We start from the raw sequence: 18,694 nt of genomic DNA, 5'->3' as shown, positions 1-18,694 counted from the left end.
GACAGTTGAAGACTGGAAAAATGTTGCCTGGTCTGATGAGTCTCGATTTCTGTTGAGACATTCAGATGGTAGAGTCAGAATTTGGCGTAAACAGAATGAGAACATGGATCCATCATGCCTTGTTACCACTGTGCAGGCTGGTGGTGGTGGTGCAATGGTGTGGGGGATGTTTTCTTGGCACACTTTAGGCCCCTTAGTGCCAATTTTTTGTTTAAATGCCACGGCCTACCTGATCATTGTTTCTGACCATGTCCATCCCTTTATGACCACCATGTACCCATCCTCTGATGGCTACTTCCAGCAAGATAATGCACCATGTCACAAAGCTCGAATCATTTCAAATTGGTTTCTTGAACATGACAATGAGTTCACTGTACTAAAATGGCCCCCACAGTCACCAGATCTCAACCCAATAGAGCATCTTTGGGATGTGGTGGAACGGGAGCTTCGTGCCCTGGATGTGCATCCCACAAATCTCCATCAACTGCAAGATGCTATCCTATCAATATGGGCCAACATTTCTAAAGAATGCTTTCAGCACCTTGTTGAATCAATGCCACGTAGAATTAAAGCAGTTCTGAAGGCGAAAGGGGGTCAAACACAGTATTAGTATGGTGTTCCTAATAATCCTTTAGGTGAGTGTATTTTGACCAAGAGCTTAGAGGAATTGAGTGAAAGGACTGGAGTGAGATCTCTGAGGCTGCTGAAACAAGCTACAACTAGAATTTTAAAGTCTTTGCATGCGGACCATAAGATTTTTACAAATGACTCTATAGCAACTGATCAATGGAGAAAGGGGGTTCCTTATGTTTTCCCTTCTCTGAATGTGACTATTGCCGTGGGAGAATGGCAAGATGATGAGAATTGTCTTTTGTCTTTTGAAACTCCTCAGCTTGGAGTTTTTGAGGAAGTGGGGAAAAAAGCCCTCTACATCTCCTGTGTGAAGGCATCCAATGCTGGTCGCTTGCATGGACTTGCTTCAAATAAATGGACTGATTTTTTTGGAATTCTTTCCTCCCCTAGAGGCTGCTGGCAGTCCTTATACAAACGCCCCATTGACAAAAGAACGGGAGACCTTCAGTGGAGGATCGTTCATGGGGCGATTCATGGGCAAATTTTTGGAAATAAGTGAAATTATTCTGAAGGTGGGGTTATGTGTCATGTATTGTGAAAAGAACTGTGTTTTGTCCTGTGTCTGACATTTCCTTTTTGACTGCTTAATGTATTTATATTCTGCAGTTTTATGAATGTAATGGTTGATATTTCATTATAATAATTGTATAAGCTAAACAACCAATGCCTCTACAATCATTTTGTATAAAAATGTGTGCAGTGAAGGACAGCACATAATGTGTTAATTTAACACGTTTACACATCTTTGTGCTAACCTTTCTGACATATTTACTTTGTTAAAATCATTAACACTGAGTTAAAATTAACACAAAACCCTAAAATGTGTAAAAATGTATCACATCATTCCCAGCATTGGCAGACTGTTTATTTTGTGATGTATATGAAATGTTTTATATAAAAATATATATATATACATTTTGTAATAATTTTGTCTAATTGATTTGAATGTCAGTAGTACTTATGTAGGATAAAAATAAAATTAATTCTATATCAAAATTATAAAATCTAATTTATATTTAGTACAAATAAAAATAATTACAGTAGTGTACTAATTAGCTTGATTTTTTACAGTAATGCACTGTATTACACAATTACAGTACCATGTAGTTACTGTAAAACTGAAATACGGTTAGGTACTGTAAATCTTAATTGTAACGGTTAGGTACTGTAAATCTAACAGTGTTGCCAGTAAGTTACTGTAAAAAAAAACCTTGAAAAGTCTAACAGTGTACACGTCATGGGTTAGTGTTTACTACAGTATGCTTGAAAATGACAAGAAGTTGAGGCGCACTGGAGCTGGCGCAAGTGATAAAGGTCAGAGTGTGAATTATCAGGAATAAAGAGCTAGATGTTCATGCATTAACACTTATAGATGTGCAGTTATTTTAGATGTTGGTGGAGTTTCACTTCATTTCACTACAGAGCAGCTTCACATCAGATCATCTGTCATTTTATTACTGAAGCAGTTTTGAAGAGTTTGTCTTTTCATATTTGTGGACTGAAAGCACTGAAGATGTTTCACACTGTTTTCTTCTGTTTGTGTTTCTTTTAAATATGTTTTTATGGCTTCAGTTCTGGTTCCATGTAATAAATGACTGGTTAAATTAGTCAGAGAGGATTAACATTCACTGTTACAGGACAGCACTAACATTTACTAACATCTACTAAAGATATATGGATATACCAGTTTGCACACGCTGTGCTTCTTTTCTGTGTCTTTATTTGATTTCATAAATGTTAGTTAATCCACAATAACATTTAATAAATCTACTAAAGACAGAAAAGAACCACAGCATGAGTTTATACAGCAACAGTAAATTCAGCCTAGTTCTTGTTACAACATTAAAGTAAAAGTGTGTTTTTATTTAGTATTTGTTCCATATATAAATCTATTTCTACTCTATTTCACTTGTCAACTTTTGTTTTTGTATTGCTGCACAATATTATTAATATCACATTTAAATGATTTAAAGTATTTCAGTGAAGCTTCATCAAACCAACATTAAGTGATTTTAAAGCTTTAATCTGTGAAAAACTCTGTTCTTCAGGTGTGTTTGGTGATGAAGATGAATTTAAGTTTATGATGAAGGGAGAATCATTCACTCTAAACTCTGATCTCACTGAAATAAAGGATGATGATGTGATTCAGTGGAAGTATAAAGACACTTTAATAGCTGAAATCAATAAACGGGCCGACAGAATCGCTGTATATGATGATGTTCTTGATGGGAGATTCAGAGACAGACTGAAGCTGAACAATCAAACTGGATCTCTGACCATCATAAACATCACTGAAGTGATTGGATATTATTCTCTACAGATCAACGGTGTGAGAAAGAGAGAGATCAATATCGGTGCCTATGGTGAGGTTAAACACATTTGTTTCACCTTTATTTAATGACAACATTGAAATGAATTCAAACACCATTTTGTTTCTTTTTGTTTGTTTTATGATATTGTTTATTTAAAACTGGCATTTTAAATTATTTAGTTAAACATTATTAAGTGATTTCACAGTATTAATCTGACAAACCCTGTTTGTGTTTTTGGTATCAGTGTCCGTGACTTCAGTGTCAGTGAAGGAGGGAGAATCAGTCACTCTAAACTCTGGTGTTACTGAAATAAAGGATGATGATGTGATTCAGTGGAGGTTTGAAAAAGCTTTAATAGCTGAAATCAATAAACGGGCCGACAGAATCGCTGTATATGATGATGTTCTTGATGGGAGATTCAGAGACAGACTGAAGCTGAACAATCAAACTGGATCTCTGACCATCACAAACATCAGACCTGAACATGCTGGAGATTATAACCTGCGGCAAGGCAGTTATGTCCTTCTCGCAGTCTTTGGTAGGTTAAATATTTGTTTTACCATTTAATTTTTTTATCAAATGAAACAATATTAATCTAAACACCATTTTGCTTCATTTCTGTTTTTGTTTTATGTTATTGTTCATTTGAAATTTGAATATCAATATCTCAGATACAAACTCTGTTTCTGTTTGTTGATACAGTTGAAATATCAGTGAAGGAGGGAGAATCACTCACTGTAAACTCTGATCTCACTGAAATAAAGGATTATGAATGGATTCGGTGGATGTTTGGAGATGAAAATATTTTAATAGCTGAAATTAATGTAAAGGCCGACAGAATCACTGTATATGATGATTATCTTGGGAGATTCAGAGACAGACTGAAGCTGAACAATCAAACTGGATCTCTGACCATCACAAACATCACAACTGAACATGCTGGAGATTATAAACTAAAGACCAGACGTATGAGAGAGATTCGGCTTTCAAAAACTCTCTCATTAAAAGCTTTCAGAGTTTCTGTCTCTGGTGAGTAGAGATCATTTCTCATGTCCTTCAAATATTCTTGTTTTTAACTAATTATTTACATATTTATTAATTGTTGAATCATTTTATAGTTTGATATGATAGATCATATAAACACTGACTCAACCAAAAATAACCAAAAATACGATTGTTGATTAGATTTGTTTGTATTTATCTTTTCTCTCTCTCATGTTTTCCAGCTTGTCTGCCTGTTCCTGATATTAGCGTTTATGAACTGATCTGATCTCAGTTTGATGCTTTTATTCCTCAGACTCTGTCCACTGTTGTGGTCCTACTGAAGCTGTGAACCGATTGGTCCTCTCTGCTCTGGTGGGCGTGGCTACTGTCATTATTCTGGTTTAAGTCATCAGATCCAGAAGAGCTGAACGAGATCAAGCACATATTCACACATCAGAAACCTAATGGTTTCATTTCTATTATTACAATTTTTTTTTGTCATTTATTAATCTTCATTAAAGGAGAACTCCGGTCAATTTTAACATTGAGCTCTTTTTTTTGTAAATTTGGAGTGCTGTCAGTACAGAGAACAACGACAAAAATCGGTGTTGCCTACACCATGTTATCCTCTTTTTAAAATTTGCACCCTGTTGACTTCAATAGGGCATGTTTTAAACCTGCTTTTAGCCTCTTAACATCCTTGATGTGTCATTACAAGTGCACAGGTCATGTGAGTGATTCCTTCGGAGTGAACGCGGGTCAATCTGACTGCAGTAGATGTGAAGGATATTAATAAAAATGATAATACTTCAGCCAGTGCACGTACCTGTATTTACATCCTGTTTTCAGTCGAAGTCCACAGTAATCGATTGTTGTGTTCACGCGCATTGGTACCTATGATCACGCGCGTGAACACGACAATCGATTACTATGGACTTCGACTGAAAACAGGATCTAAATACAGGTACGTGCGCTGGCTGAAGTATTATTATTTTTATTAATATCTTTCACATCTACTGCAGTCAGACGCGTTCACTCCGAAGGAATCACTCACATTGGCTGTGCACTTGTAATGACACATCAAGGATGTTAAGAGGCTAAAAGCAGGTTTAAAACATGCCCTATTGAAGTCAACAGGGTGCAAATTTTAAAAAGAGGATAACACAGTGTAGGCAACACCGATTTTTGTCGTTGTTCTCTGTATTGACAGCACTCCAAATGTACAAAAAAATGAGCTCAATGTTAAAATTGACCGGAGTTCTCCTTTAATTTGTAATGGCTTTATATGCTGGCATTTACTGTATGTTTATTTTCAGGAGGCTTATTTCCACCCTAGAACATAATTTGAGAACAAACAGCAACATATTTTCTCATTAACTCATTAGTGCTCAAAGTGTTTGTCATTGTAAATACTGATTTTTTACTGATCTAGTAATTCATATTTGATTGGGGAATTTAAAAATGACTTCCAATCACACTTAAAGTCTCACATGTCTTGTATTGTTATTATTGTTCAGATCAGACGTCTCTAATACTTTTACAGACTAAACATTTCTCTCAAATAAGACACAGATCTCACTTTACTACTGCTGTTCATCTGTCATTTGGATTTGCTTGCCTGTCAATAAAGTTTTTGATTGATTTTTTGATTGTTTTTGATTAGTAAATCAAAAGGGGCTTTTTAAATTAATTTATACGTATCCAAAAGAGGAATCAATTTAAGGGCTTTCTGGTTTTTAACAAATTTTAAAGATTTTGCACAAGAGTTTAACCTCATTCATCCACTGGTTAAAGTTGGGTTTAGATTTAAACCATCTGCACTTATGAATGAAAAACTTTCCAAGACACAACAAGAAATGAATAACAAACTCAAACTCTTTGTTTTGCAGAAAAATACCAAACCTAATTACATTCCTGCTCTAAATTTTCAATATTTGCTTCACAATTTTTCTAAAGTTCACCTCCTTAGCTTTAGGAGGGAGAGGAAAAGACTCATGGAAAAGAATACTAATAGTGTTTGTGTAATAAGCCTGTAAAATAGCATTTCTAATGACTCTATTTGTACATTTTAAATCACAGAAATCACAACCTTCTCAGTTCTGGGGAGACTTTGAGTACAAAATCTTCTTTAACCTTAATCTTAAAGGAACTGGAATGGCTCTGATTATTATATTGTAAATATTAATAGTACACTGCAGTTCTCACAAAAAGCAAATTGCCACTCCTCAAGAACGGCTAGAACCATAACTGAAAAACACCTCATCACCCCATTGATTAGTCCAGAAAGAGGAATCCAAGTCTGAAGAAAGAGTCTCTTGTAGAAACACACAATGAGCTTTCTGCCCAGGGATGGAAATTAGCACCAGCCAAATGCGGGTGATTTTGTGTTGTGGCTGGTAAACTCGCTTCACCTACCAGCCACCGTGGCGGGTAAATAAAAGTAGCATGCTGTTTCACCCGGACACTTTTAGAGGAGGCACACCTTCAAAAAAATGTGGCGTTACATCGTGGGTGTTAAGAGGTCTGCAGAGAAAACATCTCAGGAGACAGTGGACAAAGAGGCGAAGGTCAAAAAAAAAATTTTTTTTAAAGAACAATGGAGAAAAGCAGACAATGGGGAGTCCCGCGATTGGTTAGTTTACGACGAGACAAGTCTGACAATGTTCTGTTCGGTATGTCGTCAACACGCTTCAGAAGATGCCAATAAGAGAACTAATAGTTTCATTGTTGGGACTAAAAACCTAAAACTGGAAGCCATAAAAGGCCACGAATCGTCCAAATGCCACATTCAGGTAAAAAAGATAGCACAGGGAAAAGCAGCCCGGAGAATACGGCTGCCATGAAGGCACTTACCAGCCTGAAGACGGCCCAGTTGGATAAGATGATAATACTGTTTAGGAATGCCCACACAATCGCGAAAAAAGGAAGGCCATTTCAAGATTACGAATGGCAATGCAAGTACGTCTTTTTTTGTCAATTAAATGTGGAATAGTAGATTTTAGATTAAATGCTGAATAAGGTCAGAAGAATATAGCACCCACTTAACTAATGTCAGTAGCTAGGCTAGATTATATGCATAAAGTAGCCTATAACGTTAGTGCTATGGTACAATATTTACTTCTAACTTTACTTTTCATTATTTATTTTTCCATTGTCATTTTATAGATTAGATGAGAAAAAGGGAATTAGCACAGGTAGCACATATACGTGAATCGGAAGCAAGCCAGGGTGTTTATTAAGCACATAGCTGCAGCTGAGAGGAAGACCCTTCAGTCAAAGATAGCGGCAGCGAAATTCCTCTCCATTATGTCTGACGGGTCTACTGGCACTGCCGTGATGGAACAGGAAATGCTGTATACGCGCTTGTGCAACCGAGGCAAGGTGGAGGTCCACTTTGTAGGGATACAGGATGTGGAGAAAGCAGACGGTAAGAACATCGCCCAGGCAATAGATAGCATGATGAGGGAGGTCTGTGGAGAAGAGTGGCCAAGTTGGTGGCATGTGCAACTGATGGTGCGTCGGTGATGACAGGGACATGTAAAGGAGTAGTGAGCAGGCTGAGAGGAAGAAACATGCATGTCCTGGGTATTCACTGTATGGCACACCGCCTGGAACTAGCTTTCAAGGATGCCATTAAGAGCTGCTCTATGGCAAAACAGCTTGAAGATGTGCTGTCAGGGCTGCTTACATTCTATTGTAAAAGTGCTCTCAACAGGGCAAACCTAAAGCACAGCTTCAAGATTCTGGGCCAGAATCCCCTTGTACCAACTAGGGTTGGAGGCACCAGGTGGATTTCTCACCTCTTCAGGGCCATTGACCATTTTTTGAGGGGGTTACGAGGGACTTACCCAGCAACTAGACCAGGTAGGCTAAATAACAGTGTAGAGAACTTGAATGTTAAGTTAAAAGTTTAGGTCAGATTACTGTCAGGAATTTGTTCAGTGTAATTTAATAAATGGAACTAACTTACACTTTATTAAAATGGCAATTGAACTAATGACTTTTCTTGTTTGATTTGACATTCAGTCACCAGAAGCTGAAGGGGTGAATGCAATGCAGAAGAGCAAAGCACGCCACTACTTCCAAACCCGCCGGGATCCAGCATTTTTCATGTTTTGCAGCTTCATGCATGATTGCCTGACCCACCTCAGCAGCTTCTCTCTGACTCTTCAAACCTCAGCTATCACAGTGGCTGAAGTACACACCTGCCTGACAGCCACCCAAACAGTGCTCACAAAATACAAAACCAGGTGAGTGTCAGAGAACTGAAAAGTTGTGTTAATGTGTTTGCTGCTTAGCTGAATATCTTGAATAAAATTACTAATGTACCACAGACCTGGGCCCAAGCTGAAAGCCTGTATGAAGCAGCACGAGAATGATGACAGCGCCCTAAACCGTGTCATGAAGGCCAAGTTTGAGCTGCTCGACAAACTCTGCCAGAGTCTGCAAAGTCGTTTCACCGACATGACCATAGGGATTCTCCAAGCTACAAAGTTAGTGAATCTGAACAGTTGGCCTGACGCAGATCGCTCTAAAGGTATGTGGTTTAGGTTCATACATAACATTTCATCTACAAAGTCATGAAAGCATATAACTCAATGTTGTTTCATTATGTCCGTCTCTTTTCAGAATTTGGTGAATCAGAAGTGGAGGAATTAACTAGACACTTCCAGAGCATCCTGACATCCTCGGGGGTCGCTGTTGAGCTCATCCCAGATCAGTGGACCATTCTCAAGACCAGACTGTATGAGACAGGAGAGAGTCTCCACATGAAGACCTGGCCAGAAATCAACAGGTTTTTGCAACACCAGTGCCCCGACATCCTCAGCCTGCTTGACCTCATTCTCACCGTACCAGCCTCTACTGCAGACTGTGAAAGAGGCTTCAATCAAATGAAGTTAGTGAAAAGTGACTGGAGGTCCCATCTTACATCAAGAAGCCTCTGTGACCTGCCGACTGTCCAGCTATCCAGTCCCTCTATTGAGGATTATGACCCCACCCCTGCTATCCAGCTCTGGCATCAGGCTAGCATCCGGCCTAGAGTTCATGGAGGGGAAGAAGAATGCTCAGGAAAGCACCTCTGAAACTTCAGAATCTGATTCTGATGAGCAGGAGTAAATTGGACTGGGAGTGGGGAGGATGGGTGGAGGAATGTTTGTTTTTTGTTTAATCTGCCCTACTCATTTAATGAAATGTGTATCAGTTCATGGTTTGTGTGTGTATAAGAGAGAAAGAGAAAATCTCAGTATTTCCTTGAGACCCTATGAAATAAACGACTTAAGTATTGTAGATCTTGTAGTATTCATTTTCACATGCAGTTACACATTGTCGGTTAAAAACAAGAAAGTGGCTGGTAAAAACATTGAGTGGCTGATAGATTTTGAAATCCATCAGCCACAGTGGCTGGTAAACAAAAAAGTTAATTTCCATCCCTGTTTCTGCCCTTTACAAAATAAAAAACTGCTTTCCTTTTAACAATGTCCTTTAAGCCCCTAACATTCAGAGAACTAAAACTATTTTGTCCTTAATCATTAACGCTAAAACAGAAAAAAGACAGAAAAATAGAACTAGTAGTAAATAAAAACACAAATTGAACCATCACTTGTAAACTCAGTCTCTAATAACAGAGACATGTAAGCAATAGATAGACAGGAAAGCAAATATAACATACAGATATATTGTACTTTGTTTGCACTAATGCTTTTTATTAAGTCTGGTGACCAAGTCTGTGGCAGTAAAATTAAATACAGTACGTGTTGCAAAAAAATATTTAGCCATTACCCACAAATTTGTTCATTTTTACTTTAAATGCAATTGTTTTAAACGTGTAAAACTGCGCAGCATTAACCCAACAAATCATTTGACAAATAGTCACATATCAGTAACAGGCTAATATAGCATCACATTTCACATTCCTTGCAGCTAATTCATTACGATGACATAAAATAATGTTGATAAAACATACAGGAGATACAAAAACTAATTCATTACCTCATCCGCCGTGAACATGATTCATGAATTCCATACATCTCTGGATGATGAAAACAACATTATTCTCCCATCTTTCCACTCTCCTTCATAGCATCATCAAGCTTCACCTTTGTTATTGTTTTGAAAATGGAAGCGAAAACTTACATATTGTGCCTTTAACTTCAAATTGTCAAGTAATCTCAATTTAAATAATTGTATTAGTTGAAACTTAGCTAGCTAAAACTAACTAACTGCATGGTATAGCACTTGCTGAATGACTTGTCATATAAATTTTAAACTGTATATTAAACTAACCATGTTTCTAACATCTAACCTTATTTAACATCTAACATCTGAACAGGATGTATTGTACGAAACCAATGGAAAACTTGTTGCTTTGAGTGTGTGTGTATGTATGTATTAATAACATAGTTTGAGAAATGAAACTAGACAGTCTGTTAGAATCTTGTGATTAACAAATGAAGTCATCATTAAAACAAAGTTTGCTTTACCTAGTAACAGAGGGGTTTGCATATGAAGAACCAAATCAAATAGTGGGGAAATTATGTAATGCAGCATTCATTTATGCCATACCTCTATACTATAAAAACTGTTGTATTCTTGTGCACTGTGGGATTTTCTCAATGGAATTTGTCTGAGATCCTCCGGCCTTGATTCTTCTTGGGAGAGTTTCTCTGAGAACTGCTCGAAGACTCTACTGGCCGTTATTAAAGCATTTAGAGGACATTTGTTGAAAGTCTGTCTGTTAATTTCTGCTGCGCAGCAGGTCAGTTTAGGGAAGCAAGAAGTTAGAGTAAGAGACTCAGCCAGTTGTTGACGGAAGACGCAAAGAGCTAGAGTATGAAGGTTATTAAGTGTCGATTTGTAGACGCTCGGTGTCGATCAGTAGACGCGACAGATTTATATTTATTAAGTGTCGATTTGCAGACGCTAGATAGTCAGGTTTAGGGAAGAATCCACTACAGACTACACCAATCATTTACTACATCTGAGGCCTGTTTCATAAAAGACGCTATAAAAGCGGGGATTAAACTCCAACACCTGACTTGAATGAACAAATTGGGGCTAAAGCAGTTTCATAAAAGGTAATTGAAGTTCACGCAATCCCACTAATTTGCTCCAGGTTTATCTAGTCTGGATAATTGCGTACGTGTGCCCGCTTTTTTTAAGCAGTCCTAGAGGTCGATCATGGATCAAATCGATCCACCACAGCACACACAAACATCCAATATTTTGTGCTGTTTTATGCGTTTGAGACATGGTGTTTTCCTCAGTGCAAAACTTACATTTCACAGGTATATTCTCCACTCCATCTGTAAACTAGTGATGGGAAACCGAGGCTTTCTGAAGCATTTGATGCTTTCATCAAATTGTGCAGAAAAAAAGGTTCATAACTCAAAGCTTTTACCACAGTGCGCATTAGTGACATCTGGTGGTCAGACTTGTTTTCTCCACCATATCTAACAAATCACCAGAGCAGAAAAGCACGTGAACAAACAAAGCTTCGGAAGTCCGTGACATACAAGAGTGGGATCAATACAGTTCTATCTAATCTCATCTAAATTAATTTGTGCCAATGAGACCACAACTCGTGTCAGGTGTAAGATGACCACCATCAAACAAGCCAAATGTGGGACGATTACTAAGTTTGTGTGGGACAATGTGGGACATGTTACCAACACTAAAACATAACCTGAAACTTTTATATGTCTATTTAACTTAATAAAAACATTTGTATTCTGCATTCTACTTTGTTCTTTAGTCCCTTTCAGAAAACACCATTACATCACAATGTAACATAACATGTCTTTATTTTACATGTCTGTAACGTAATTTAGTGATTCTGAAAGGTCAATTTAGCTCAAAAGGAATTATTAATTAATTTATAAGGAATTCGAAAGAATCACTTATTACGGCCAAGCAAATGACTCGTTCGCGGTTCATTTGAACCGGCTGCAACTATCAGCTCTGCAGCGGATATAAATATCCAAACTATAGTGAAACACTATTTATTAGCAAGGTAACTTAGATCAGCAGTTTAAGACATTAAATTCGTAAGCACATAACACAAGTAACACTTCTCTTTAAAAATACAAACAAGACTTTATTGATTATTCTAACACATAAAACTAATATCTAACACAAACACACACACACACATTCACACGAGTTGCAGAAAGAAAGAGAGTGAGGAAAGAATGAGTTTTAAGAGTGAGATGATGAACATTTTAAACACCCTAAAGCAACATCTGGCTAGGTCAGGACATTACATAGGTCTCATGGAAGCTGCGTCCACAGTATCACTCTGGGCCTTTTGCACATGAGACCACTTCAGTTGTGGCTCAAAATCACTATAGAATCCCCACAGGCACATAAAGGCAAGCACACGTGCTGAGTGCTTCGTGTCCTTTCTAAAAATCCATGTATATGGTAAGTCACGCGCTGAACGCTTCGTGTACTTTCTAAAATCCATGTTTATGGTAAGGGTTACGCGCTTTGCCTTCGTTCCCTTTCTACGTGGTTCAGACCCCGGTTCCTCACCTTGGGTCCCACTTTAGGTGCGTCTTGTCGTCGCAGAACGCGGGGGGACAACACAGCGGCCTGGGTCTGGACGCGATGGTGCACTCATGGCCCAAAAAGCACCTGTATGCGTTTCCTCCAGTTTCTCTGCTCCCAGGAGTTCTAGCCAGAGTTCGCCAACAAGGGTCTTGCCTCTTACTGATAGCGCCGCGTTGGCCGAACAGAGTATGGTTCTCGGAGGTAATATCTCTCCTCGACGGCTCGCCATGGGTGATTACGGAGAGGAGGGATATACATGATATTCCATCCCAGGCCCGACCTGTGGAACCTTCATGTTTGGCTCCTGATGGGTACCAACTGAGGGACACTGGGCTTTCGCCTAATGTTATTGAGACCATTCTGAATGCTAGGGCCTCCTCCACTAGAAAGAATTATGCCAGTAAATGGGGTGTCTTTGAAAGGTGGTGTACAGCACATAATGCAGATCCGGTCAACTGCCAGATTGCTTCAGTTCTGGACTTTCTGCAAGAAAAGTTGTCAACAGGCACATCCCCCTCCACTCTCAGGGTTTATGTGGCCGCTCTTTCGGCTTGCCACGCCTTGGTGGATGGGGTGTCACTCGGGAGGCATCCTCTGCTTGCTCGCTTCATTCGTGGGGCCAGACGACTGAGGCCACCTATCCACAAGTTTCCTACGTCCCATGAGGCATTGCGTCAAAAGTGGGCGCGACTTCCGGTTCGAAGTAAACAAGCGGGAGTTGACACTCATTCATTCATTAGTTGACCGTCATTCAAGATTTAGCGATCCAAACTTAATGATGTGGGAACACAACCTCAACGAAATTAAAAGGGGTGATATAACAGTACCTTTACCATCCGCGGTAGATGGTTGGGAGGATGACGTGAAGAAGTGGCCTCGTATCACGTATGGTAACATTTTTAGCTATTTTGTAGATTCAGTAGCCTGTGATGGTAAGGCGATGAGCAATCTGAAAAGCTCAGAGGCATATCAATATCTACACAGTGATAAAGTCGGACGAGTGTTGTTTAAGGACGTCGGAAACGACCTTGCGTATCTAAAAGCTGACATTGAGCCGAGCCAGAGCCTGCACGTAACACACCATAAGGCTTGGGTGCTAGTTTCAGTGACAGGTGAAGTACAGACAGCGGGTTGTTCATGTATTGCAGGGCCAGGACGCTCTTGTAGTCATGCAGCAGCACTTTTGTGGAAGGTCAGTAAAGTTAGGACAATTAAGGGCACAAAATGTATTATTGTATTGTGTATTATTGTATATTTTTAATTAATTAATAAATGTACTAAACTGAAATGTTTACTGTGTGTCATTCATGTTCTGTATATGTTGCTTCACAGTAGCCTTGACTTAAAATATTTATTTTAATATTGTTGGATAATAAAATTGAATTCAATTTAGGTTGAAAATGCAGGCAGGGAAAGACAGGGATGGCATGCACTGATGTGCAAAGGAAGTGGAATTCAGGTGCGAAGAAGAATGTAGGAATGAGGAAGGTGAAGAACATTAATTTTAACCATCACAGGCCATACCACATTTATCCAGGCACATCAACAATGCAAGAATCAACAATGCCTCCCCAACTTTTTAAGAACCACAGAGAGTTCATAGCCCACAGTAATTCATCAGTGATGGCCCCACTGTTTCAGCTCCAGACAAATGGTCTTCTTCAGTTAAGTTATAGAGCAGATGTAGACAGCAGCAAGGCAGGCCACAGCAAACATGATCCAACCCACAGTAATACACTCTGTCATACTGAACACAGCACAACACTAACATGTCCAAAATGCACACATTTTTATGAGGCCTACATTAAAGTGTCCCCTACACAAGCAGCTACACTGATGGAAGAAACCAGGATGCAAAGTGCTTCACAGTCATGGCATGATGCTAGAAAGCTTCGTCTAACAGCCAGCACAGCAAAACGGGTCCCAAAACGAAACACCACAGATCCTCAAAAATTTCTAAATGAGCATCTGTACCCAACATTCACCGGCAATACAGCAACACTGCATGGCAAAGAAAATGAGATAAACGTCATCACACTCATGGAAAGCAGAGGGCATACTGTGGAGAAGAGAGGCCTGGTCGTGCACCCTGACCATCCTTGGTTGGGAGCCAGCCCAGATGGGATCCTTGACTCAGCACAACTCCTTGAGATCAAGTGCCCCTTCAAGAGTTCCATGTCACTGGCAGAATTTCTAGGACGGCCAAATGGTGACATCAAAAGTTTAGGTGATGGACAGTACCTGATTTGTCCTAAAGGAAAGGATGGATACTACCTCCAGGTGATTCTTTAATAATTTAATAATAAAGATTATTGTTTTTAAATAAATGTATTTTCTATATTTAGAAATATACTTTTTAATATGAAAGTAGCTCTATTATTAGACTAACATTGTATTTTAAACTTACAGGTGCTTCTCAATAAGAATGTCGTGTAAAAGTTAATTTATTTCAGGAATTCAACTTAAAATGTGAAACTAATATATTATATAGACTCATTACATGCAAAGTGAGATATTTCAAGCCTTTATTTGTTATAATTTTGATGATTATGGCTTACAGCTTATGAAACCCCCAAATTCAAATAAATGAACTTTTCCACAACATTCTAATTTATTGAGAAGCACCTGTATGCATTAATTAAACAGATTATTTTTACAAATATGTACTCTTAATCCTTTCAGACACAACTGACCATGATGTGTCTGGGCCTACAAAGTTGCAAGCTAGTCATCTGGACACCAAGTGAGGACATCGAATTGGAGATTCCATTTGATAAGCACTACACAGATGCACAAGTGCAACGTCTGCAGAACTTCTTCTTTGTACACATGCTACCTAGATTGGCTGATGATTTTGCTGACAAGAAAATACATCTCTGTCCAACATACCTGCAGATGTTTAATGCGTAGTTGGGGGAATGTTTACACTGTTCACAATATTATAATAATATTATTAATAATCAATACTTATAAAGGCATGGTTACAGTTGTGTGAGGAAACAAACCACAATTAAAACAAAAAAATACACACTGAATAAAAACATATTACACACTTAGTCATTGGCTTTTGAGTTTATTTATAAGAATAAATTAATGTGTCATTTGCACATTTGGTTAACAGTGGTATTCAGAACATTTCATTAAATAAAAATAGTAATACTATACTGTGAAAGTACACAAACTTCTCTCTTTTGCAGAATATTACGAGATTGAAAAATATTAAGAATTTAAACAAATTTACACAGCAAAAAGAAAATAGCTATCTATGAAACAACAACTAAAAGAAAAAGTGTTGGTATATCAATGCAAGTAAAAGTTGTGTATTGGTTTATACAGTTGATAAAGTTATAGAGAGAATTGAAGATTTAAGCTCAAACTGATTGTATAAATATGGTGTCTATGTTCTAGAAATAAGCTCTCCTCGCAGATTTACGAGTGCTGCACAGATTCTTAGTATTCTGTCGATTTTAGGGACAAAATTAATAGGCACAGTTTGAGAGAGGATCTTGTACACCTTAAGACGTCTGATTGCTCGCTCAATGTGGATGCGGACATTAGCAATGCGTCTTGTGCGAGTGACCTGCTCATTTGTCAGCTGGCATTTCTTGCGCGTAAAAGCTGGCATGATCAAACGAACATTCCGTTCCTCTAACAGATCTCTGATGATGAAGCCACGGTCCCCCATCACCTCATCTCCAGCACGCAAGAGGTCGAGAAACCCAGAGTTCTGTGTGATGAATCTATCGCTACATTTGCCACCGTAAGCCTCTGAAATATACATAACCATACCAGATGGAACAATTGCTACCAGATACTTGACAGTATTGTTTGCATAGTAGTGACTATAAGATTCAGTTCTTGAGTCCAGATTTTTAGCCTTCTGCAAGACACTTTCTGTGCAGTCAATGACACAAGTTGTGTTGGGGAAATTGTCCTTAAAAATTTGCGGCAAAGTGGCTTTTATTGTTTCGCGCGGCAGCCATGGAATGAGATCCTGGGTGTGCTCAGCAATCACATCTATCCAAAATGTCAGTGTTTTACTGACCTGACCAGGTGACATTTTGAAGCGTCTAGCTAAATCGGCAATAACAAAGTTCTGTCTAAGCTTCATTAATGTCAAGAGGAAATGCTGACGATGTGGGGGCAAAACGTTGCAAGCAAGACACAAGGGTTTTGAATTCGAGAAGTGGAATCCCTGTGTACAGCAGACAGTCTGTATCGTCTTTCAAAATAACATCTGCAACAGCCAGTGTCCTCTCAGTGGATGGGGCAGTTGTCATACCACATGTGATGGTAGGTGCTTTGGAGTAGGTGGGTCAATATCACTATAAAGTGCCTTTGGTGTCCTCATCAGAATCGCTCAGTCATCATGAACATAATGCAAAATAATGAAATTTTGAGGTTTTATTATAAATGGCCAAACACTTACACACATAAAAGTACAATGATACGTCTCTTGAAATGTGTTTTTCTGATTTTATACCATTTTCTTTGATTGGATGTATGTGATTTTGGCATGTCCCTCACGCTGCTCAGCTAACTTCAGTGAGTGTAAAAAGTGATTAAATGACATAAAATTAAAATACTTTTTTAATGTACTTATTGTCCTCAGCAAGTTATTTAATAAAACAAGTTATTTTGATTATTTATATTTTATTTTCATAATAATATTAAGCAGTTTGCATGTGTCCCTGAAATTGCTGTCCACCCTGTCATTATGGGGTAAACGCCCATTTAAGAAACCAACTGATGTACTCAGTGACATCCCCTCCCCCAGTTGGTCTTTCTTCAGTGGAGGTTAAAACATCTGCAACACACACAATAAGTATCTACACTTATATTTCCTAATTTTCATCATATTGTGTTTGTAGTTGTCTGTTGTCAAGCTTAACATGTCCACCCTGTCATTGTGAAATATTAATTAATATAAAAACTTTTCAGAAATTCTAAATATACATTTTAAACAGTGCACAGTCAGCTTCAACAGTGAATCACTTTGCTAACTGCTGTACACCATGTGCTCATTAAAAACTAACTTTAGCCAAAAAATGTCCACCCTGTCACATGACATTTGCAACTCCTGAAAATCAGCCTGTTTGAACCTCTAGAGTCAGAGTCTGACAAACTTCTGACCTTAAAGATGGTTTTTCTAATGGCTATAACTTCTTTAAAAAGAATTGGGGATATGCAGGCTCTGTCGATCTCGTCATCCTGCTTAGACTTTGCCCCAGGTATGGTGAAAGCGATTTTGCACCCTTATCCTGACTACCTGCCAAAGGTTCCTTTCTCGACTGTACATCCGGTCACTCTTGAGGCCTTCTGCTCTCCGCCGTTTACAACACCAGAACAGGAGAGATCTCACAGACTGTGTCCAGTCCATGCTATTCAGACCTACGTCCACCGCACTAGCCTGTGGCGTAAGTCAGAGCAATTGTTCGTCTGTTATGGGTGCAGTAACAGGGGGGGGCAGCTGCCACCAAGCAGGCCATGTCACATTGGGTCAGGGATGCTATTGCTCTTGCCTATGAGGCGCACGGTCAAGTACCGCCAACAGGTCTGTGGGCTCACTCCACCAGGGGGGTCGCCTCCTCTACTGCTTTGGCAAGGGGTGCCCCCTTACAAAATGTTTGTGACGCGGCAGGCTGGTCCTCTCCGCACACATTCATAAGATTTTATAGTTTGGATGTTCATGCCACTCCGGGCTCTCACGTCCTTGAGTCAACATCTCAATACACACAATATTCACAGCTGGTCACGTTTAAAGACGGTATAACGTATGAAACAATCAGTTACAAGAAATACAGCCCTTATTAAATCAGCATGTAAACTTGTGTGACCTACCGCTGTGAATGCTCATGCACACTGGGAAGGAAGAAAGAAACAAAGTGCATATAGAATTGAAAATAATCCAAGATATTTGAAACGAACAAAGACATTTGCTTGACTGTTTTTCTACCACAAGGACCATTTGGAGTTCCTAAAGGCACAGATGGGCTGATAGTGATCAAGGCCTGTAGGCCAAGATGTTTTGGGGGTCAATGAATTGTCACACTTTTAATACGGTGGGGGAAGTGTAATTATCTGATTGGTCAGTTTGAATGTCTCACATTTCTTTAGTCACATGGTCAGGAAAGGATAAAAGAAGATTGAAACTGTTGCTCTGGCTCTTTGGTGCTCTGGCTCTTTTATTCTCTGGGTCCCTTTCTTGGGGCTCT

The 18,694-nt window shown here is 38.9% G+C and overlaps 2 protein-coding genes across 2 annotated transcripts in view; both read left to right on the top strand.

The window, feature by feature from the left end:
• LOC311088377 (uncharacterized protein) overlaps positions 1 to 18,694 on the top strand; it is a 252,493-nt gene that overhangs the window by 132,265 nt on the left and 101,534 nt on the right. The window lies entirely within an intron of this gene.
• LOC311088382 (uncharacterized protein) lies at positions 13,123 to 16,597 on the top strand. The gene is made up of 2 exons (XM_084122444.1): positions 13,123 to 14,759; positions 15,162 to 16,597. The coding sequence occupies exons 1-2, from the start codon at positions 13,902 to 13,904 to the stop codon at positions 15,387 to 15,389; spliced, it is 1,086 nt and encodes a 361-aa protein (XP_083978570.1). The 5' UTR covers positions 13,123 to 13,901; the 3' UTR covers positions 15,390 to 16,597.

The sequence above is a fragment of the Abramis brama genome (assembly GCF_963993115.1).
Source record: "Abramis brama genome assembly, chromosome: 8".
Lineage (NCBI taxonomy): Eukaryota > Metazoa > Chordata > Actinopteri > Cypriniformes > Leuciscidae > Abramis > Abramis brama.
Note: the sequence above shows the minus strand (reverse complement) of the source record. Positions and strands in the feature narration are given on the sequence as shown.

Coding starts and splice junctions, on each gene's coding strand:
- LOC311088382 (XM_084122444.1), top strand. CDS start 13,902: ATGGCATGCACTGATGTGCAAAGGAAGTGGAATTCAGGTGCGAAGAAG. Junction 14,760..15,161: donor AGGATGGATACTACCTCCAG/GTGATTCTTTAA, acceptor TAATCCTTTCAG/ACACAACTGACCATGATGTG.